Source organism: Lampris incognitus, chromosome 7 (assembly GCF_029633865.1).
Source record: "Lampris incognitus isolate fLamInc1 chromosome 7, fLamInc1.hap2, whole genome shotgun sequence".
In the NCBI taxonomy this organism is placed as follows: Eukaryota; Metazoa; Chordata; class Actinopteri; order Lampriformes; family Lampridae; genus Lampris; species Lampris incognitus.
The window spans coordinates 32,077,831-32,102,114 of NC_079217.1; the positions used below are offsets into that span (position 1 = coordinate 32,077,831).

Sequence of the window (24,284 nt, forward strand, 5' to 3'; positions counted from 1 at the left end):
CAATTGTACACTGCTTGAATGCAATGAGATTTCAGCCCAAGACTGCAATGTTACAGGACATATGGGGATACCAAAGGCTTTATTTTTAAAATAGCACGTATAAATACTTAAAACAAAGATGTCACAAGACACACGCAGATATTAAAAATACAAAAAAGGCTTACAAAGAACAGTATACAACTTTTATATTTGTCTTAGTGTGGGAGTGGCAAAGTGATTGCTACTGGCAGGGTGCCTGTCATCTGTGGAATTCTGCTCCGCTGAAGTTGAGATTTAAGGACAACATATCAGGCATTAGTATGTTTGCATAACCGTGTTACCATCCATGCCTGCAACAAGCATCAGTACCCCCACCACAAACGGCGGTGTGCAAATAAGTTTCCTGGTTTTAAGTTAAGCATCAGAGAAGCATTTTATACATTCTACATAAAAATACAGACTAATTTTCAGTTTAGTACACATGGTGTGCATCATAGTTCACACCAACCGAATGTCTGGAATAGAGGTTCATAGGTCAAGTTGTAGGTCTGTTGAGGTACACTCGTTCTCCAATGCATGTTACAGGTCAAAACCAAAAGACCAATCAATGCGGAGCATTAGTTCTTAAGTTCTGTCAATGAACTTCAATCCAATCCAGCGTGGGAATCCTTTTTATCCAATGATGGCAAGAAATTATAATTCCACATTTTCCCTCTGTTCAGCCCCTTATACAAACATCCTGTTAATTTTTACATCCCCATCTGAAATATCAGTAATCCAGAAATTTGGGGTGTAAGAAACATTTCCATACAGCAAGTTCACCAGGACTTTTCAAGATGGGAGGTGGTGTTGACTATTCCATTCACAGACCTCTTCCCTTTTAAACAAGAACCAAGATAAAACTAACCCAGACATTTGTGAAGTGATGGACAAGAGCCTATGAGTCTCTCCTCTGGCCCCATATGATCCTGGGTTCACAAGTCCCTTGAGTGAAATGAGACCTGGGAAGTACTGGGAGGGAGTAGATTGACCCATTTAAAAAGGAGCTGTAGAGGAAAATGACTGATATTGATCCCGACTTTGAGCCTGTCAAGAATGATCTAGGGCAAAAAGAGATGGAAGGGATGTGTGAACAGGTAGAAAACAAGGAGCATCAGCTGAAACTTTACCACTGGCTGCCTTGCATGCAATACTGTTATGTGACTTATAGGCTTCTAAAGGGATACCAATAGGTCTGTGACACGAGACTTATTTTCAATCTATACAAGCATGCAGGGAAGAGGCTAGGGCTTTATTTATTGTGAAATCCTGGAAATGCCTCTTGCAGAATGATGCTGCCTGACACCAAAAAGCATTTTGGTCCTAACCTTGCAGGAGGCTTTTCTGTGTGTTAAAGCCATTCTGCTGTTCCTCACCATTTTGTGAAGGTGACCCTGTGGGGAATAAAAACAACCCTCTTAAATGCAGCCGACTCACAGACTAGGGTAAACAAATATTTGCAAATAATTCTTAGTTTAACCAACTAGGAATACCAAAGAGGTAAGTTTCCTTCATCAGGAGCCAGGGAAATTATATTGAGAGTTAAACTGCAAATCCTGATGAAGCATACCAGATCAAATTTAAAAAGGTGTAATGCTGTGGCATGACTTGTTTTGTCCAATTTGTCATACTGGACTCATCCACACAGCAAAGAAAATGCTCAGAAATATTTGCAAAGACAACCATGACGAGGTCTGCTCGCTCATCATAATGCAGCAGCATTGGCTATGGTATTTTGTCAATGTCAGTGAACAGAAACTGACAAATGTTAAAATCACAACTCCAGAGGCAACAAGGTATGATCAATAAAATTGGCAATGAAATACTGGAATGAAATGAGTCATACACAACATGCCTCTCCTCTGCACAGTGAAACTGTTTGTAAGAGGCTTTAATCCTCCTTACCCCAGCCATTGGTAGATACATCACGGTTGCAGATTTCATTGGCCAGTCTCTCGAAGTACTCGGGCAGGTCGCCGTACTCATCTCCATAGGAGATGACCTTGATGCCCTTGTCCAGCATGTTGTCGCGCAGCTTTTTAAACTCGCCCACATCCTCGCGGCGTACCAGCATGAAGTGCTCCAGGTCTGACTTGTGTTTGACCGCCTCTAGAAACAGAGCCTGGAAGGTGGTGTCGTCCACAGTGCGACCGCAGCCCAGGAACACAAACGATTTGGTCTCATACAGCTTCTGGATCTCACGCTATTGAAAGCAGTAGAAGATCTATTACACTAAAGAACCAGAATCAGAATGCTTTTATTGCCAAGTAAGTTTTCACATTAGCAGGAATACGACTTGGTGCATTGCTTATTGTAAGCTTTAACCATAATACAAGATAAAAGTTAATGTAAATTTTAAAAAGTAATATAAAACAAAGAGCAGCCCAATAAATAAGTATACAACTTTGGAGTTCTAATGTTAAAAACAATTAATGCCTGAGTGCCAAAAACCTAAAGTATATATATGCCTTTGGAAAGAAATATCTGTACAATTGTGAGGAAATACATTATTAAATGAATGTTTGACTGGTGCTAGCCTTATAGCTGCACTAGGGTCAGATGGAGAGGGCAACTAAGTAGCCACATCTCCAAGCTGTAACTAAATTCTTCATATTTTTTAAACAGGGACACATTTAGTCTTGTCTATCGAATAAAATCCAGTTACATTTTAGGTATTTAACAAACACTCTTGCTGAGACTAATTAAATTGATTGCAACAGAAAAATTATTTTAAATTCTTCATCAAGGCAAGGCAAATTTATTTGTAAAGCACATTTTAGCATCAAGGCAATTCAAAGTGCTTTGCAAAAACCAAAGGCATTAAGAAAAGCAACATAAGGCAATAAAAAAGAAATTTCAAAACAAAAAGTAAAAGTTAGTGCAGTGTTAGATAATAATCAAAAGCTCTGAATTTTATTCAATAAAAGGCAGCGGCAAACAGGAAAGTCTTCAGCCTTGATTTGAAAGAACAGAGCAGACTTGCAGTTTTCAGAGAGTTTGTTCCAGATATGTGGTGCATAAAAACTGAAAGCTGCCTCTCCATGTCTTTGGAGACAGAAAGAACTGTCCCAGCCGATCTGAGAGGTCTGGATGGTTCATAGTGTAGCAGAAGATCAGAAATGTATGTTGGCCCTAAACCATTCAGTGCTATATAAACCAAGAGCAGAGTTTTAAAATATTTGACGGACAGGAAGCCAGTGTAGCAACCTCGGAACTGGAGTGATGTGATCCCACTTTTTTGGTCTTAGTAAGGACTTGAGCAGCAGCGTTCTGAATCAGCTGCTTAAACAATTTTTTAGAAAGACCTGTAAATACACCGTTACAGTGGTCGAGTCGACTGCAGATAAATGATATAACATGTTATCAATAACATTATAAACAAACATTGATCATTTTCTTGAACTCACCATGACCTCGGTATTCCTCAGTACATTCTGGTAGCCAGCAGGGTGCAGTACAATGCCACTGGGGTTAGTGTAAACACCATGGATGTGCAGGACACTTAACCTCCGCTTCTCCTGAGCCCACTCCAACACCTGGATAAGTACGCAAGCGCGCGCGCGCACGCACGCACGCATGCACGCACGCACGCACACACACACACACACACATACCTTAACAGTCCAATGCACTCATTCCTGTTCTGACTGGGCGCAGTTTAAAAATCACTTCGAACAGCAGTGAGAGGATATTACCCCTGATGGAAACAACGCATAAATACCAAGATTGAGAGGCAGTGACAGGCCCCTGGGAGAAAACTAAAAATTTATATGTTACAGTATGTGTGTTTGTGTGTGTGTATATATATATATATATATACACATATATATACACACACGAAACAGGTCTGTACGCAATGTATTAAAACTTTTTTTCCTGTAACTGTTGATAGCGTTTCTTTTCGGAAACCATCAATGGTTTTGATAAAAGTGCTCAACAAATGAGGAGTGGAATATCAATATAGATATTCCACTCATTTGTTGAGTGGAATGTCATCAGCTGCTAATGATGAGTGCACAACGCACTCATCATTAGCAGCTGATGAGTACGTGACGCACGAAACAAGCTTGTACTGTTATGTTTTAAAAGTTTTTTCTTACATATACATATATATATATACACACACACACACACACACACCCATATATATATATATCTCAACATATATGGAATATCAACATATATGTTGATATTCCGCTCCTCATTAGTTGAACACTCACAACACCATTGACAGTTTCGGGAAAAAAACGCTCTATATATTACATATATATACCAGTGATTCAAGTAAATTCTTTATGAGACAGTACAAGCCTGTTTCATGACAGGCTTGTACTGTCTCAAAGAATTTACTTGAATCACTGGATTTTATATCTGTGTGTGTGTGTGTGTGTGTGTGTGTGTGTGTGTGTGTGTGTGTGCACACGCACAAGATATACACTGATAAGCCAAAACATTACAACCATTGGCCTAATATGCTGTTTGTCCTCTGCATGCTGCCAAAACAGAGCCAACCTGCTGAGGCATGGACTCTACAAGATCCCTCAAGGTGTCCTGTTGTATGTAGCCCCAAAACATTAGCAGCAGATCCTTCAAGTCCTGTAAGTTGCAACATGATTTGCGCTGCATACCGCTAGGTTCAGCGCACATCTGACCAGGTGTTCGGGGAAGTCACGGAGGACAGAGCAAAATAGACATCTAGCAGGACAAGTTTGTCATTATCTTAATTCTTTTCATTTTTGTATTTTATTATTTATTTTCCATTATCTTTTCCTCCATTTTGCCTTCCATGACTGGCTGGCTGCCTCGTTTCTATTGGCCGTGTGGGTATTTGTCATTGCATGCTGAGCTCGCCGAGCGGCGTGCTGCACCCATGCTTTGCTTTGACGCCGTTGCTTGAAGCCACTGTGGTGCGGTACAAGCCCTGGAAATAATGGGTTTCAAAGCGCAGCAGTGCCACTGTTGTTTTGTGACTGAAAAGGGCCTTTACAGTACCTGTTTCTCATAGCAGTAGGCTTTATTTGTTCCCAGCCCTCATGGAGAATATTCTACTATGGTGTGCCATTGGGATGTATATGCTCTTCTGTAATGAGTATGTAATTAACAAGTAATGAACATTATGAATTCATGACACTTTAAATTCAACTTGCACTTGAACATGGAACATATTTTGTTGTTAACTATCATTTATATTAGGGCATAACAGAAATCATTGCCTTCTAAGCTGATATCCAATTTTAATGGCTTGATGGTTTTGAAATTCAACTGGCCCTTTAACATATAGGCCTGGGTTTTGTTATTATTTCTGGTAGTGCATATAAGAAATATGCTTTCAACTGGCAGTCGATTTTGATAGCCTTGATGATTTTATTGGAAATCTGTAGTTTACAGGAGAGAATCTGTATTCAAAGTTAAAAAGATGCTATTAAACAATAGTATTTTAATTTAAATACACTTCCTTTGCGCTTTTTCTACATTAATTCCATTTTACATTTAAATATCAATTATTACAAGCTTCAGTCTCGAGAAAAAAGTGATTAACTGCGATTAATCATAGCAAATTGTGTGATTAGTTTTTTTTTTTTTTTTTTAATCAATCAACAGCCCTGATTTTATATTATATTGTAGTGACCTACTTGCAGGTTAGATATTCACCATGCGGGCCAGAGACGGCCCCTTTAAGACAGTGGGCGGGGGTTAGCAAGGGGTATTGTGGGTAGACGCGAGGCTGAGTTTTTTAGCACAATGAACTACCGATTTAGAGTTTGTTGGAGGAAATAAATGACCCCACGGCTTTTTGGTCAAAAGGAGAAGTGGTCTCGTCTCCTTTCTTTCATCCTCCACATTGGTGACCCTGACGTGAGCCATGGAGAACAAAGGTACCAGTGCAGCTGCAGTGCCTCACGCCGTCTCACTCAAACTGCCCGACTTCTGGGAAATGGCTGTGGCAGCATGGTTCGCTCACATCAAAGCCCAGTTCGCGATTAGAAACATCACCATGGATGAGACCAAGTACTACTACGTCATGGCAGCACTCAGAACAACGACGGCGTCACGGATATTGGGCCTGCTGCAAGCCCCGCCGCCCGTGGATAAATACGGCACGATTAAGACACACTTGGTGCAGGCTTTTGAGCCAGCAGAGGTGGAGCGGGCGGACTGGTTGTTTTTGCTGCAAGGCTTGAGAGACGGCAAGCCATCAGAGTTAATGGACAAGATGCTGAGTATGCTGGGTTCGTGTGACCCCGCCTTCCTTTTCGGCCAGCTGTTCCTCCGTCAGCTCCCCTCGCACGTACGTGCTGCCTTGGCCAGCTCCAAGTTGTCCAGCACCAGCAACTTTTGGAAGTTGGCCGTGGAGGCTGACAGGATTTTTCTCGCCAGCCGACAGCAGGGTGCGGCCGTTCTGCTGCCTACCCACGCTCTTCCACCACCGCCAGTTGAGGCTGCGGGCGTCGCCGCGGCAGCAGTTTCTTGTCGGCAGCAGGACTCAGGGGGACTGTGCTTCTACCATGCTAGGTTTGGAACCACAGCCAAGCAATACCTTGCACCATGCACTTTCAGCAGGGCGGGGAAAGTCAGGGCCGGTGCTGAGTAGTAGCCCTGAGCGTTGGCCAGGAAGGCAGGATTCTGTTAATTCAGGACACCATTTCCGGCCGGCGGTTGCTAGTTGATGTGGGTGCGCAGCGGAGCATCCTGCCTGTGACATCAGTGGACGCGATGGCCGGCGGATTCGGCCCCCCTATGGATGCTGCTAACGGCACCTCCGTACGCACCTATGGCATGAGGTATGTGGAGGTGGTTTTTGGAGGTCGGCGGTTCGGCTGAGACTTCGTAATGGCAAAGGTGTCCATTGCCCTCCTGGGTGCGGATTTCCTGCATGCTTATGGACTGTTGGTAGATGTTAAAACTGCCATTTGATTGATGCGGTCTCCTTCTGCTCCTACCCATGTACGCTGTGGGAGGTGGGTCCTATTGGCTTGTCCAACAGGATTACCACCGGGGATGAATTTCACCATCTCCTCGCTGAGTTTCCAGACCTCACAACGCCCATCTTCTCATCAGCAGTCACCAAGCATGGAATGGAACACTACGTCACCACCACGGGCCCCCCAGTCTATGCCCGTGCACGGCACCTCGACCCAGCCAAGCTTGCCATCACCAAGGAGGAGTTTGCCAACATGGAGCGCCTCAGCATCATGCGCCGCTCCGACAGCCCATGGGCCTCCCCCCTGAATATGGTCACGAAGGCTAACGGTGGCTGGCATATACCGTGTTTTGATTACTGCCGCCTCAACAACGCCATGATGCCAGACTGCTACCCCGTCCCACACATCCGGACTTCTCCATGCACTTGGAGGGGGCAGTCATCTTCTCTAAGGTGGACCTCGTGTGTGGATATCACCAGGTGCTGGTCTGCCCGCAGGATGTCCCGAAGATGGCAGTAGTCACGCCGTTCGGCCTGTTCGAGTTCCTGAGGATGCCATTTGGGCTCAAGGGGTCTGCACAGACCTTTCAGCTGCTCATGGACTTTGTGCTGCAAGATACGCCGTTCCTGTTTGTTTACCTCAACGACATTCTTGTGGCCAGTACGTCCGCAGCGGGCACCTGGTCCACCTCCGGCAGCTGTTCGAACAGCTAAGCCAGCATGGGCTTATCATCAACCTGGCAAAGTGCCAGTTGAGCATGCCAACCATTGATTTCCTCGGGCACCGGGTTACAAAGGATGGAGCAACCCTCCTCCCAGACAAGGTGGACGCCGTCGCCAGGTTCCCATGCCCGAACACGGTGAAGTCCCTGCAGGAGTTCCCGGGCATGGTGAACTTTTTCAACCGGTTCATTCCCTGGGCAGCTCATCTCATGCGCCCCCTGTATGAGACTCTGAAGGGTAAGGACCCCAAGGGCCCAGTGGACTGGTCAGAAGAGAGAAACCGGGCGTTTGAGGATGCTAAGACTGCACTGGCTGACGCCACCTTGTTGGCGCACCCATCACCAACTGCCCCAGTAGCACTCACCACGGATGTCTCAGATTACGCTGTGGGGGCAGTGTATGAGCAGTGGGTGAGCGGAGCCTGGCAGCCACTTGCTTTTTTCAGCCGCCAGCTGCGCAGCAGTGAGAGGTAATACAGTACCTTTGACTGGGAGCTTCTTGGCCTTTTTCTCGCCATCCGCCGCTTCCGGTTCCTGCTGGAAGGCCACCGGTTCTCTGTGGTTGTGGACCACAAGCCGCTGACATTCGCCATGGCCAAAGCCACTGAGCCGTGGTCTGCGTGCCAGCAGCGCCAGCTCTCTTACATCTCGGATTTCACCACTAACATCCGGGACGTCACCGGCAAGGACAATTTCGTCGCTGACTGCCTCTCCCGGGCAATGTTGGGGGCCGTCCACTTGGGACTCAACTATGCAGCCATGGCTGCAGACCAGGCTGCAGACACAGAAGTGCAGGCCTACCGGATTGCTGACACCGGGCTGCAGTTGAAGGATGTGGTGTTCGATGACGCCGGGGCCACGCTTCTCTGTGACATCTCCACGGGTCAGCCCTGGCCCGTGGTGTCCACGGGCTGGCGGCGACAGGTTTTCGACGCCATCCATGGCCTTTCACACCCAGGCGTGAAGGCTTCAACGAGGTTGGTGGGGGCCAAGTTCGTGTGGCATGGCTTCAGGAAGGACATCAAGGACTGGGCATGCACCTGCGTGGCGCGTCAGCGCTCCAAGGCTCATCGCCACACCAAGGCCCCCCTGGCACTGTTGCCAGTGCCTGGGAGGCATTTCGACCATGTCAATGTTGACCTATTAGGACCTCTTCCCTCCTCCCGTGGTTTCACTCATCTCCTTACCATGGTGGGCAGGACCACTAGGTGGCCAGACCAACACGTCTGCTGAGGTGGCCCGGGCGTTCATCGGGTCTTGGGTAGCCCGGTTTGGCACGCCATCGGACCTCACTTCTGACCGGGCCCGCAGTTCACATCCGAGCTCTGTAACTGCAGTGGCTGAAAGCCTAGGGGTGAAGCTGCACCGCACTACGGCGTACAACCTGCAGGGCAACGGTCTATGTGAGCGGTTTCATCGTTCAATGATGGCCCCTTCCGTGTCCTGGTGGCGGGGGCTAAGAACTTTGTTGTGGATGTCGGTGGTAAGCAGGAGTGGGTTTCGGTGGACCGCCTCAAGCCAGCTCACCTGGACTTGGACAGGCCGGTTCAACTGGCCCAGCCCCCTCGGCGTGGACGCCCCTACTGCCCCTACACCTGTCAAGAGGATCCGTTTTTGCTGTATTATTCATCCCCCACCACATTGATTTTTTTTCTTCCTTTTTGTCATGGTGAATTCTGGGGGGGGGCGTGTGTAGTGATCTACTTATAGGTTTGTTATTCACCATGTGGGCCAGAGAGGGTCCCTTTAAGCTTTAAGACAGTGGGCGGGGGTTAGCAAGGGGTATTGTGGGTAGACACGAGGCTGAGGTTTTTAGCACAATGAACTGCTGACTTAAGAGTTTGTTAGAGGAAATAAATGATCCCATGGCTGTGTGGTCAAAGGCAGAAGTGGTCTCGTCCCCTTTCTTTCATCCTCCATATATATATATATATATATATATATATATATATATATATATATATATATATGTGTGTGTGTGTGTGTGTGTGTATATATGTGTGTGTGTCTCTGACACAAGATATCAGACACACATATATGAATGTCCGGCACACATAGATATATGTGTCTGACATCTTGTGTAAGAAGTCGGGTTGTTGTGAAGCGTCTAGTGTGTTGGTGTAGTGTTCTGTGCCTGTCACGTGTCACTCTCAACCTTCACCGCTGGCTAGCAGAAATGCGAACAGGAGAGCCGAGCACGCAAGTCTCTCCCTGCCAGTACATAGCCTCTCCAACAGCAAGCCCTATGTAGTGCCTCCTTGTGGCGACACACGGTGACTGGGTACACATTGGACCCTGGCTGAACTACAAGAGACTCAGAGGAGGTCTGGCCCCTAGACGTGCGGTACGCAGACCCACCGGTGTGTGGATATTCTCTGATGCCTACGAACCAGCCCCCAGCTTTAGATTAAATAGTGCCACTGCGCAGTGGATACCTCGGGAGAGGAATAGGCTACGGGAGTGAACCCCTACAGAAAATCAACGCCTACAGTGTTGTTGTTTTTTGTTTTTCTTGCCCTTTTGTATGTGTTTAAGTCGGAGAGTATTGCTGGCGTCGTGTGTGGCTGCCGCTTCTCCCTCTTGTAGCCCCCCCTTCCCATCCACCCCTGTATGTTTGTGCTATGTTTATCTGTTGTCTTGTTTCACCCCGTTTATCGTAAAGCGACTTTGAGTGTTAGAAAAATGCTATATAAGATTTATTTATTTATTATTATTAAACACACACACACACACACTCTATGTACAAAAGTATTGGGACACGTGGCCATTACACCTACAGGAGCTTTTATGACATCCCATTCTAAATCCAAAGGCATTAATATGGAGTTGGTCCCTCCTTTACAGCTATAACAGCTTCCACTCTTCTGGGAAGGTTTTCCACAATATTTTAGAGTATGTCTGTTGCAATTTTTGCCCATTCATCCAGCAGAGCGTTTGTGAGGTCAGGCACTGATGTCGGACGAGAAGACCTGGCTTCCAATCTCCATTCTAATTCATCCGAAAGGTGTTCGATGGGGTTGAGGTCTGGGCTCTGTGCGGGCCAGTCAAGTTCTTCCACACCAAACTCACCCAACCATGTCTTAAATGGACCTTGCTTTGTGCATTGGGGCACAGTCATGCTGGAACAGAAATTGGCCCTCCCCAAGTTTTTCCCACAAAGTTAGAAGCATAGAATTGTCTAAAATGTCTTGGTATGCTGAAGCATTAAGAGTTCCCTTTACTGGAACTACGGGGCCTAGCCCAACTGCTGAAAAACAACCCCATACCATTATCCCTCCTCCACCAAACTTTTCAGTTGGCACAATGCAGTCAGGCAGGTAATGTTCTCCTGGAACCTGCCAAACCCAGACTCGTCCATTAGACTGCCAGACAGAAGCATGATTCGTCACCCCACAGAACAAATTTCCACTGCTCCAGAGTCCAGTGGCAGCGTGCTTCACACCACTCCATCTGACGCTTGGCATTGTGCTTGGTGACGTAAGGCTTGCATGCAGCTGCTCGGCCATGGAAACCCATTCAATGCAACTCCCGGCACACATTTTTTGTGCTGATGTTAATGCCAGAGGAAGTTTGGAACTATGCAGTTATTGAGTCAACAGAGCGTTGGCGACTTTTACACACTATGCGCCTCAGCACTCGTTGACCCCGCTGTGTGACTTTACGTGGTCTGCTCCTTTGTGGCTGAGTTGCTGTTGTTCCTAAACGTTTCCACTTTTCAATAATACCACTTACAATTGAACTTGGAATATCTAGCAGGGAAGAAATTTCACGAACTGACTTATTTCAAAGGTGGCCTCCTATGACAGTACCATTCTTGAATTCACTGAGTTCTTCAGAACGACCCATTCTTTCACAAATGTTTTTAAATGTAGACTACACGGCTTGCTGCTTGATTTTATACACCTGTGGGTCTGAATGAAACACCTGAATTCAGTGATTAAGAGGTGTGTCCTAATACTTTTGTACATACAATGTATATAACTTTGTTAAAAGAAAAACTCAATGGTAGGCAAAGTGCTCAACAAATAAGGAGCCATCCATTCCATTATATGAACTGCTTATCCTGGTCTCGGGGATGCTGGAGCCTATCCCAGCAGTCATTGGGCAGCAGGCAGGGAGACACCCTGGGCAGGCCACCAGACCATCACACAGGGCCGACAATATATATATATATATTCAGAAATGTAAAATAAACCAGAAATTGGTATTTGTGATTATGCTATTGAGGTTGCGCAGAGAAGCTGAAAGGATTCATTATCAGAGGAAGAGAGTCATACTTGTGAAGTACAAGTATCGACTTTCGAGTCATACATCGCGTCATACAAGTATCGAGTCATACACCGCCCATAAGGGAAAATACGCGCTTCTTGTACTGAACTACCTTCCAAGCAAAAGTAAACATTGTCCAATCACAGTTGAGTGATGGCTAGAACTTTGACCTTAGCAAACTCACTCCACTTGTCAGAGACAAAAGGCTCTTTCAGGTCAAAGGAGGTTTTTTTTGCTCTGAAACATATGAACTTCTCTGACAAAGACTAGGCTGCCTAAACACCCAACACTTTGCCTCAGGGCTGACCTTTTCACTCTTGAAAAAACTGACAAGTTCTACTGCTGCAGGACAGACTAATCAACCTCAGAAGTTAGTAAATATGTTACTAGTGTTCCTTACTTTCTTTTCATCTGTGAGGTCCAGAGACTCCAGCTTGGTGCCCTGGTGAGCAGCATAGATCTCCAGGAGGTTGTCAAAATTAGTAGTGAGGACCAGTGCACCACTTTCCATTAGCTGCAGCACCGAGCGCAGTAGGTGTTTCCCTGCGTGCTCCATCTTACACTCCAAGTTGTCAAACACCTCATACAGGCAGTCTTTGAAGAAGGTGGACCGCACATTGCCCGTTCTCTACAAAACAAAACAGCACACAAACTTATAATACATGTAGACTGTAAAATAGCTATACCAAAAAAAAAAGACAGCATTGTAGCAAGTGCAAGAGGACTGCCAAGAGGCAAAAGATTTGCAGATAACTACAGTTCAATAACCTTAACCAATGCCCTCTCACACTAGAAAATAATTTGCAAGGTTTCTAAAAATCTGCTGCAACTGGCCATGAAGAATTTAAAATTGTCGTGAAGGTTCAATCATATTCAGGAAAAAAAAGAAAAAAATATATTTGAGCTGTGTCTACAGTGCTCAGAGGTGGCAACATTTGGGCTACTCAGTATAAGGTTACATAGATAATGTAAACTTCAGTCATCAAATGGAATTACACAAATACCGTTTTCAAAATTTACTAAAACAGTAAAATGTTATGTTGTCGGAACATAAGCATAAAAGCAATATGATTAGCCTCAGAGTTTGTTCAACAGGTTCAGAGAATGCATTCTGGGATAGGAATAAACAAGTGTGTTTGTCTTCAGTAGATCCGCCATCCTTAAGTGGCCGCCACCTTGATGACAGATACACAATGATAGGGCCACAAACTAGGAGTCTTTTAATGGGATTGAACTAATTTGAGAAGATCTTTTTACTAATCATACCATGTGACTGGGTCCATGTGAACCAAGTGTCTTAGAAGAGGACTGTTAATAGACTCCAGTCTGAGTCACAGCAAGGGGTCAGGAGAATGGGAAATGAAATGACGGTAATTTCACCCTACTTCCCCTTGATAACATCTGAGATGTAATCATGGTGTTTGCAATTCTGCATAATAATTAGCGTAATTAGGTACCAATAGGAAAATATTTTAACTGTTAACGGTCAAAAAAAAAAAAAAAGTACAAGCCCAATGCTGAGAAGAGTACAGATGAAACACTGAGTGGGAAGTCATGTGACTCAATCAGAGCTCTTATTCTGACAAACTAAGCGTGTAGGTGTAGTTGCAGGCTATTGTCGGGAGCTGAGTCAAACTTCAATGGGCTTTATCTAGGTAAGGTAACTCCTTATTTCAGACAGGAGGGGAAAAGGTGGTTGGTAATTGCACTCTTGATCTCCAATAATGAACAGTCGGGTTAACAAGAAAATTGCAGACAACAGGTAGCAAGATCCACTGCAGCCAATACAGTGCCTGTTATTCAAGTGTACATTAAATATTCAATGTTGAAAACAATAATATTCTATAGGAAAAAATGCACAAAATATGTTAAAATATGTTCAAGATCCTGCTTCTCACCTTTAAGGCCCTTAATAACCTAGCTCCTTCATATTTTTCTGAACTTCTTCATATCCACACTCCCTCCCGCACTTTCAGATCCTCTTCTGCTCTCCAACTTACTACACGATTGGCCTGCTTGACTATCATAGGGTCTAGAGCCTTCAGTTTTTCTGTCCCCCACCTATGGAACTTTCTCCCACAAGACATGCAAAACATTGACTCTCTTTCAACCTTCAAATCCCATCTCAAAACGTACCTTTTCAAACTGGCATATTAAGTCTGATCCATGCTTCATTGAGTTTTATGCTGATGATGATTTTATACTTATCTGTTGTGTTAACTTTTTATTGTCTACCCTGCTTTGTTTTGATTTTATGCTGTCTGATACAGTGCTGCTTGTTTTTTTTTTCAACTGTATTCTGCAAGGTGCCCTTGAGTGCTCTGAAAGGTGCCCACATACAAAATGTATCATTATTATTATTATTATTAAGTACAAGACCGCTGTTTATACCTTATGTATTGCATTGTTTATATATTATACAGGTTTTACAATCACTTATCTAATCCACTATCCTTAGAAGAGGGCTCATCAGTTAACCTGCAGGGTGAGCCTACTGGCCATGGTGAATATTAGGGTCTGAATGCAGGCCATCCGAGTGGCTGCTATAACATTTTGGGCTGTGTCTATGTGGGCTAAATCTCATTTCATCACTTTACACTGAGTCCAGGTTCGGTCCATACCTATGTGACAGAGGCAGCTGAAAATGAGAGGAAGAGAGGAGACGAGAAGACAGATCACTATGAATAGCAGAGGTCAGTGCAGGATTGTGGTGACCGAGGTGAGCTTAACCCAGGGAAATGTTCGGCTAGACTCTAGAGATTACAACTCTAATGAGCTAAACAGTACGAGTCTTTTCCACAGGAAGGAGCTCATTAACAACAGCCAATGTCTACCGAACCTATCCTGTTCGGCCCGTCCTTTGACGATCTCAAAAGACTTACGCAATAACCTAATGTGGTGCTGCTGAGACACTACTCTGGTTTCTACTGCTTTGTACTGCAATCACCAGAGATTGTTTGACAAACATATCCACTTGGGCACATGGATGTTGATATTTCAAGCGTCTGTAAATGCGGGGAACACAATTACTACCCAACAGCTGTCCCACTGTCCTTAAGTTATCAGCAGTTTCTAGACTTAAAACAGATCTAACACTACTGAAACATTGACATTAGACCTTGAGTAGAACAAATTATTTCAAACAAAATCTTTTTAAAAACAACAAGAGAAGGCAAATATCGTCATATGTCTTAAAATACTAATATGGACACTGGTCCCAAGAATCCTTTATTATCCATCCATTATCTAAGCCACTTATCCTACTCAGGGTCGTGGGATGCTGGAGCCTATCCCAGCAGTCATTGGGCAGCAGGCAGGGAGACACCCTGGACAGGCCGCCAGGCCATCACAGGGCTGACACATTCAAACCTAGGGACAATTTAGTACAGCTGATTCACCTGACCTACATGTCTTTGGACTGTGGGAGGAAACTGGAGCACCCAGAGGAAACCCATGCAGACACGGGGAGAACATGCAAACTCCACACAGAGGTTGACCCCCAAGGTTGGACTACCCATGGGTTTGAACGGAAACCCATGCAGACACGGAGAGAACATGCAAACTCCACACAGAGGTTGACCCCCAAGGTTGGACTACCCATGGGTTTGAACCCAGGACCTTCTTGCCGTTAGGCAACTGCGCTAACCACTGCACCACCGTGCTGCCCTATCCTTTATTAACTACGCCTCAACTCATGCTGCTAGCTGCTGAGCTTAAAGGGTCTATCCAGTGGTTGGTTGTACTGAAGCCCCCCTCTGTAAATGTTCCCATCATGCATCAGTTGTGCGTTTTGTGTCTTGGAGTGTTTACATCAGAGAGTATGTTCACTTATGTTCATCGTACACATATAATGAATATAAATGAATCTAAACATCCTTTGGGAAGAAACGTAAACTTTAATTCACTGCTCGGCAGGCAAACACTACACATCCCTGAGGCATTGGTTTGCCACTAAACCGCCAGGTTTTCAATTTATTTCTTAAGGTCCGGCTGGAAAAGTCAACTAGATGCCTTAATGTCCGGTAGGGCTGCACAATGTAGCAAAAATTTACCTTCATCGCAATATCAAAATGTGCGATATATGTATTGCAAAAGACTGCTTGAACTCTGCAATAAATGGTATATGCACGTGCCATGCATTTATTTAAAGATACTACTAGGAGTTTGTGTTGACGTTGGTGCCCCCTTCTGGAAAAAGATGGTAGTATCACTTGGCTGATTCCGCCTCAAGTCACAACAAAATATAATGTAAAAAATAAAATTCTAGCAGTTACCCACTCTGCAAAACTGGCAAGATATCAGTTTTAAATTGAGACTGTTACGTAATCATTTATAATATAAACTCCTAGTAGCTACTTTAAATGGGCCTAGATGTTCAGTTAAAGTAATGAAGAAACTGTATTGCCATGCAACGAAGTTGGTGGTATTTGTTCATTGTCAATATAGCGGCTGTAGTCAGGTGCCTTTTTTTCAATAAAACCACATTGCTGAAATGGAAATAATGCATTTAAAAAAAAATAATTATTCAGTGTGCATAGGCTGTTCATTGTCTGGGGTCTATGTTAGCAGTAAACGTAAAGCAGAAAGACATTAAAACTGTATACTTCAATATTTGTTTATCGTGGGTCACATCGCCATCACAATATTCAACAACGTTATCTCATGTTTTCCTAATATCGTGCAGCCCTAATGTCCGGTATTTATTTTATTTTTTTTAATATCCAAACCAACCACAACTCATATGCTACTCAGTTGAATCAAATAATTGTTCATAGTGTTTGTTTTCACACAAGCAAGGAGTAAATATGTTATTGATTAGCACACAGATTACCCTCAATGATTTGTCCAATCATGGTTGGTATTAAGAAAAAACACAATCACAGTGTGATCAACCTGTATGTGTGCATTTGAGGCATATGGTGTTCAAGCTTTCAAGCATATTATGGCAGATCCATGATTTCCTCTGTAATTCTTATTCTCAAAATTAGATATCTGTAATTGTTAGCGCAAAAACTGTAACGCATAGATAAACACACAAACAGGCAAGCAGGCACTCCATCCAACCATCTGACTAGAGTGTGACTCACACACACACACACACACACACACACACACACACACACACACACACACACACACACACCGCTGTGTTCCATGACCAATATTTGAATAAAACAGCAACTATGCAATTTTGGACTAAAACCATTACATAAAGTAACTGCAGACCTAAGAAAGCATGTTTTATTGTGTTGGAGCAGTATTTGACCACAGTGGGTCTTTAAAGTCCACACAGAGAGCCAGGCTGAAATCATGTGGACTTCATGACCTCCTGTAAAAATATTTTCATTTCACCCAATCTTAGCAAATGAACGAGTCAACAAAGTTGCATTTAGCCTAGTTTCTTATTGCTGAGGTGAAACACAAGAGAGGATTAAGGACATCACTATTTGAGGTTAACCTCAAGATCAGGGGTGGCTAGCCATGTGCCATGGAGAGCCATGTGTATGCAGGTTTTCATTCCAGCTGGACTCCACACCAGGTGATTTCACCAATTTAGCAACACTTCAACCAAAGAAGAAGAATGTATCAGTGAAATCACCTGGTGTGGAGTCGGGTTGGAATGAAATCCTGCATACACATGGTTCTCCGTGGCACATGGTTAGCTACCGCTGCTCTAGATTATGCTCATTACTCATGACCAACAGACTATCTTAATCCCTAGGTTATTTACATACTTGATACACTTTGATACCTATTCATACAACTGTGTTAAACCCCCACAGCCTACATTGGAAATAACCAATCTGAGGTCATCTCCAACTCCCTATAAACCTCAGCTATGTTGGGATATTTTATGACCAGGCCATGTTGTATCTGAAGAAAATAATTAACAAAAGCTGCATTTCTTATTTGATCCTCACAACTAGCATTGTAATAAAATATTTGATTTAGGTTAATAAGATTACTGGTTTGAGACAGTGGAATTTGGCCAGCTTCTCACATCTTGTAAGAGTTATCAATTCAGTCTAGAGAGGTGGGTTCCTATGCTTGTGAGGAGTTCAGGTTAAAAAAAAAAAATCCATGGTTTATGTTAGGGATGAACCATTGTCACTTTATCAGTGCTCATGCTGATTCCGACTACAAATCTTCAAGTATCGGCCAATACCGAGTATCCGATCCACTGGGCAAACTACTGCTACAGCTTTTCCCGTACCATTAAACAAATAGAGGCTTCTATTTGCCAAAAACAGCAGCAAATCAGACCATTTTGTGTTTATTTTATGACATGTTAGTCATGGCTTTTGGTATCAGATTTATTCTTGGGTAACATTTCTGATAGTCCATTTTAGCCTGGTAATGGCCTGATACCAGCATTGATACGTCCCGAGTTTATACTTCAAATAACTCCTTGTCTGGGGACAGGCTACAGTAAAATCAACATTAAGGTCTAATGTGAACATGTGTTATGCGAGAGCAGAAAAAAAAAAGTGCCAATGAGTATGTGAATGAAAAGCCTCCTGATGCCCTTGTTTTCTCTTGTGAAGTATGTAGCCTGCTAAGGTGTTGTGATATTCATTCTGAATATAGAAACATTAGCTGGTTGATTCCTAACGGTCCACATTATTCAACGTGTAATAGCACATTGAAGCTTGACTTTAGCCAAAAGAAAGTTGGGGTCATCTGCACAACTGTAGATTGATACAAATCAGTGGATAAAGCAATAAAAGCACCGTTTGTTCCCTTTCTGACAACACGCAGGCAGCTGAAACAATACACGTGTTAGCAATGTTAAAGGTGCGATGAGACATGACTAACAGGAGACAAACTGCACTGGGGCTCACATTTGCCTGTCTGGTTTCAGGCAAGCCTGTTATGGTGGGCTAAGTTATATGCAAATGAAAAAAATGCTATAATTTTATATATTTCTGGTTCTTTTCCAAAACTGTTTGTTTGACTTGCTATAGGAAAACTGGAAATGTTTTCTTGTGTGTGATATGGGAGGGATTGCTTCAACTGCTTTCTATTTGAGGCCGAGGTAGCTTTAGTTCCATAACAGCCTTTTCAAACAAGGTTTTCCCAAGGAACTTCAGGAAAAGGTGCTATTTTTGACATCAAATGTCTGTTACATGGTGAATTACAGACTGACTGTAAAGAAATTTCACGTGCCGCCAGCTTTCGGTAGTGTCACTTCACTGAAACATACCAAATGTAATTCTTGCCAATACAAAATGCAACTGACACAATCAAACACGCTGAAATACAATGCCCACTCAAGATTTTAACAACATATGCTCGCATTTATGATGCCACGAGTAAAAGGAAAACACAGACTTGATTGTTTTACTTCGAAATTTTACACACTGAAATGCAAATGTGGCAATGTTGTCTTTCCTAAATGACATACGTTTTTCCTGCCACTTTGAAAACTAATCCAAATCTTTTGGTGAAATCTATGTAGCTATTGCTTTAATCTCTTCTAGTGCTATAAAAGCTGACACATTTGAATGCAAGGCATGTCAATGGATTTCACTCAGTGTTTCCAGGTCGAGTATTGCATTTGTTAAAAGACTGGGCAGTAGCAGTGCCTAAATTCAATGTAATCAATTGTCCAATCACAGCCCAGGGGTGAGTTCGTTAGTGGTATCATCAAGGATCATCCAACTAAGGTAACTTGATACACTTGAATGGGCAGGTGAACCAGAAAAATCACAACTTGGAAAAAATTATTTGGCAGAAGATACATTTGCTGATTCAACAAGTCAAGACCAATGAAGTGATAATGATGTGTTTTTTAAAGTGGCATGTTGGTTGGAGAGAATGGGTCAAGTGGTGGCTGTCACATGAGAGGAATTAAGTACAACTTCTAAAAGGGCCTTGAGATCCATTCAAGAAGATTTAAGTGCCAGCTAGCCAAGGCATAGGCTGTCCAAAAATACCCTTCCGAATCACAGCCATAATTAGTCTCCTAAAGCTAGGAAATGCATGTACACAAGATCGCAAAAATATTTCAGGTGTCATCTATTGGAGTCATAGAAGTACGAAGGCTCACATCATGTGAAAGCCACCATTTGTTCTATTCTCTTTCCACTCCTGGGCTGTGATGGGACAGTTGATTACACTGAATTCAGGTATGAGACTGAGAAAAACACTGACGTGCTTTGCATTCAATTGGGGTCACATTTACAACACCAGAGGAGATAAATGCAATAGTTACATACAGTTCATACAGAAATTCGGATTGGATTTCCAAATGGAATGAAAACAGAGTTGCATTTCAGAAAAGCAACAATGTTTGTAAAAATTTCAATGTGTAAAAAATCAAAGTTAAAAAAAAGTGTGAGCAGGTTTTGCTTTTACTTGTTGCATCATCAAATGTGTGCATGCATATGTTGGAAAACAATCATGTATGTGCATCGCATTTCAATGTTTGATCGTATTAACTGCATTTCATATAAGCAAACTCTGTTCAACAGAAACACAGAATAGGGAGAATCCTAAAACATGTTGCTGCCTAACCAAATAATGCCATTTGTAGATGAAAGCTTAAGCATCCCAGCCAGCTCAGAGAACCACTTCACATTGTAAGCTAGGTCAGGTGCACAACACACCGCATGGCACTAATGCTTAACCTTGGAATACTCACTTATATTTCCATGGTTCGCAGTTACTTGGACCATGGTGTCCATTAAATGCCTTAAATCCTATGTCAGATAGTCTGTTAAGATTACTATCTATTGTAATGAGTCAAGAGCTCACATGTCCCTCATCCCATGAGACTTGGAACAAAATATCCTAGGCAAATGCATGATGTGAGCATGAAGGGGTGATGAAGGGAAAAAGGAAGGAAGGAAGTCTTACTGGGGAGAGTTTCTGGATGAGGTCATGGGCCACATGCACCAGGTTTTTATCATCCTGCAGGTGCTTCTGGAATCGCCGGCTTTCCTCTTCCTCTAGAAGGTCAAAGTCATTGGCTGCATCAAGCAAAGCCTGAATAAGACCCTTCCAGGAGCGAAGAGCAGGAACCTGGGGGGCAACTGCAGAGCTCACCCCTGTGCCGATCACCAAGACCAGCTCTGGGGCCCGCTTAGTCTTCAGGCTGGGCAGCAGTTTCCTTTGGGGCAGGCAGAGATTGAGTGATGATGGTTCCACTGATGGTGCTTCCCAAATCCTTCGACAGCATGAAGGTTAAACAAAGCATTTTCAAGCACACTAGCATGCAGTGTGAAAATTCATACCCACTTTAAATTTGGTCGTTGATAATTTAGGACCAGAAAGATGTAGAAACTCAAGGAAACAAAGATTTTACATCAGTCTCATTAAAAAATGTGACCGATGGAGACATAAGCCGAGGTCATAACTAGCCCCGAAGCAGCACCTGGTCTTACCTGGGCTTCTTTGCATTAGAGTCCACATCCTGAGAATCTGCTGCAGGTCGCTTCTCAGTTTTCACTGCTACAACAGAGGCCATTCAGCTGCTGTGACAAAGGCGTAATAAACCACATGCTATTAGTCAAAGGCTTGACACCAGTTTATAGTTGGTTATAATTAGAAATAAGGAATCCAACAATTATCAAAAAGATTATTAAGAATTGGAAAAACAAATACAGCCAAGCTGTTTAGGTAAGTAATGGACAATTGTAAGTGACTCAAATGCAGTTTGTGCATTTGAGTCAGTAGCCCGATCGCATTTGCATCCCTTCAAACAGGCTGAAATTCAGTCCTTTATCTGGCTTATCCATGGTGACAAAGGGACAACAGGACTCAAAAGGGAATGATTCCACGTGGCTCTCTGGTGCTGTCAACACCATTTCCCCAAGTAGGAAATAATCTGAATATTAACTTGCTCCCTGACAACACGCCTTACCTGGGGGGACATACCACATGATGGCCTTATTTAAAAATAATTTGCCGTTAAAGTGCACAATGCAGATAAACAAGCTTAGATACGACCATTGCGCACCCTACCTAGCGTTAGACATCTGGAAATATGAACTGCATAAGGCTTTGTCAACTGAGTTTAATTAAGTTGTGCGCTACTTGTTTCTTTCGTTAACAGGGCATAGACACGTCTAGCTTGCTTTAGCTACTAACGTCGGTATGCTGCACAAAAATAAGCACAATGAGAACGCACACGTGTGAAGTTTTCAGACAAGTGCGTGTAAACACTTGACAGAATAGTTTATAAAACTAGCTTAAAGTTTAACCAGCTTGACGCTAGGCTGATAAATTAACGCTAAATGAATTATTTAAACCCCGCGTCAGCGTTAGTGTACTTACCCCGGTAAACTTCCAATAAGTGCTTCTCTTCGGGCACGACGTCCTCCACCTCGGCGAGGAAACGAGTCCAATCTCAATGAATGTCAAGCTAACTAGAGCTGCTAACCGGCTAACTGAACTAAAACTCACGGAGAAAACTTCAAAAGAAAAAAATCGAATTAGCTTGAAGTGTAACGTTAGCGTCGAGTAATGCTGGTTAGCTTCTGCATCCCAAACGACGGACGGAGTTAACTGAAACTATTGACGCTATCAAGCGCCGTTACTTCTCGTCTGCTTCGCTTAGCTTGTGGTCGACATGTCGACGGCAGGAAAGCGACAGCGTTGCGGTAGCTAGCTTATTGTGAACAGATCCAGCAAAATGACATTCCCAGCTGATTCCCTCTGTGTAAACAAGGCGGCCACCTCTCATCAGATTTCCTGCTGCTCTGGAAACTGCGCGTGTGTGACTAATAGACGCCGGGGAGCGGATCAAATCAGCGCCTGTGGTAATGATGGACGCCCAGTCGTACTAATACAAAGCCGGTTCATTGTGACTGAGATAATGCCAGAGACATTACAGGAGCTTTGGCAGGGCACAAGTTGGGCTCTGCCCCAGCTTGAAGTTTTGGCCCCGACGTGAAACGACGCACAGCTCATCAGGCTTGAAGCCTCACCAAGGAGACCACAGTAATGCCAACAGGTTCCGTCAGAGGACTCTGCCCATTAACTGCTTAAATGGTCTCATGATGAACCTAAGTCACAAACGTGTTACTTACGATTTCAGATATAGGCACTCCGTTTCCGTGAGTTTTTCGTAGTGCATAGGATTTATTTTATCGCCCGATGCTTTCAATACTTTTAAGACTATGTAAATACGGCTAATGTCTCAGATGGTTTAGGGTCAAGTACCGAGGGTCGATTTTGTGCTCCGTTCCCGTGTCGTGCTTTATAGTCCGCCGCCTCGGACAAGTGACCGGAAATTTTGTTGCTCATCATAAACAGGCGCAGCTGCATCTGTTGCATTACGCAAACGGCAGCCCAGTTGGAGACGCTGGCATGCCACATAAAGCTCTAATGCAACAGTATTCAGGAAAAGGAGAGCCACTGGGTACCATGGATGCAGGTTGCATAATCTGCGCCAGAAGGTTTAGACCACTTGACAAACTGTTCTGTTTCTAATGTGAGAAACAAGCAACCTTTTCTAGTTAGCTAAAGAAAACCTTCACTGAAACTGCTATGCTTAGAATCCATTATGTTATGCGTAAAATGTTCCTTGTAAAACTGCCTCAAAAGCCCCGAAAATATATGATTTAACAGAATGTCACAATGTGACACAATACAGCATATTTTTCATTAACAAGTTAAAAATCTCTGCGTGGTTTAACAGGCAATCTCATAAACTTAACTTCTGTTCAGGCTGTTGGTTATATTCAGACTATTGCAAGGAATGGTTTATGTGGCGACCTTGATAAAAATCATTGCTTTGGGCCATGGATTCAGTTAATCGTGACCCCTACTGGTTAAAATACAAACTGCAGCCTGAAGTAGGCCTATGCCTCCAATCCAGACCCGCTTTCAACAAACGATTTTGCAGTTGGTTGTTTTCATGATGTTCGAGATTCAGAAACCGAAGAATAGATATTATAGTCTTGCAAGTGCATCTTCTGTCTCATGCAAATGTCACCAGTGTAATTGATATTTTTACCAAAGAGTAACAGGGACAATAAGTTTGCCGACAATGAAGTTTGTAAAATAGTAAAAGTAAAATCCTTTGTACGTTGCCCAGGGAGCAATAACCCCCATTGGGTTGCAGCATTAATCCATAAAATAGGGACGAGAAGCATGCACGTTTTATATCGCATAAACCTGAGGCAAATGAAGTTCAGTGCTGTAATGGTAAATGGATTGGATTTATAAAACACTTTTCTAGCAACAACAACCACCCAAAAAGCACTTTATAATCAATGAACGCCTCTCTCTCTCTCTCTCTCTCTCTCTCTCTCTCTCTCTCTCACACACACACACACACACACACACACACACACACACACAGCGGCATCAGGTGACAATCCGCTCATCAGGAGAAGTTGGGTGTC

The 24,284-nt window shown here is 43.6% G+C and overlaps 1 protein-coding gene across 4 annotated transcripts; it reads right to left on the reverse strand.

The window, feature by feature from the left end:
* Positions 1-56: 56 nt before the first annotated feature.
* Positions 57-22,847, reverse strand: fam118b (family with sequence similarity 118 member B). Of its 4 annotated transcripts, none has more exons than XM_056283344.1 (8): positions 22,210-22,847; positions 21,318-21,404; positions 20,791-21,043; positions 12,332-12,559; positions 3,426-3,554; positions 1,924-2,221; positions 1,347-1,412; positions 57-1,079 (listed from the first exon to the last, which is right to left on the reverse strand). In XM_056283344.1, the coding sequence occupies exons 2-8, from the start codon at positions 21,398-21,400 to the stop codon at positions 1,069-1,071; spliced, it is 1,068 nt and encodes a 355-aa protein (XP_056139319.1). In that variant the 5' UTR covers positions 21,401-21,404; positions 22,210-22,847; the 3' UTR covers positions 57-1,068. The 4 variants fall into 4 exon arrangements, with proteins under 4 accessions (XP_056139319.1, XP_056139317.1, XP_056139316.1 ...); XM_056283342.1 differs by having other exon boundaries at positions 20,791-21,100; XM_056283341.1 differs by having other exon boundaries at positions 20,791-21,100; positions 21,318-21,407.
* Positions 22,848-24,284: the final 1,437 nt, after the last annotated feature.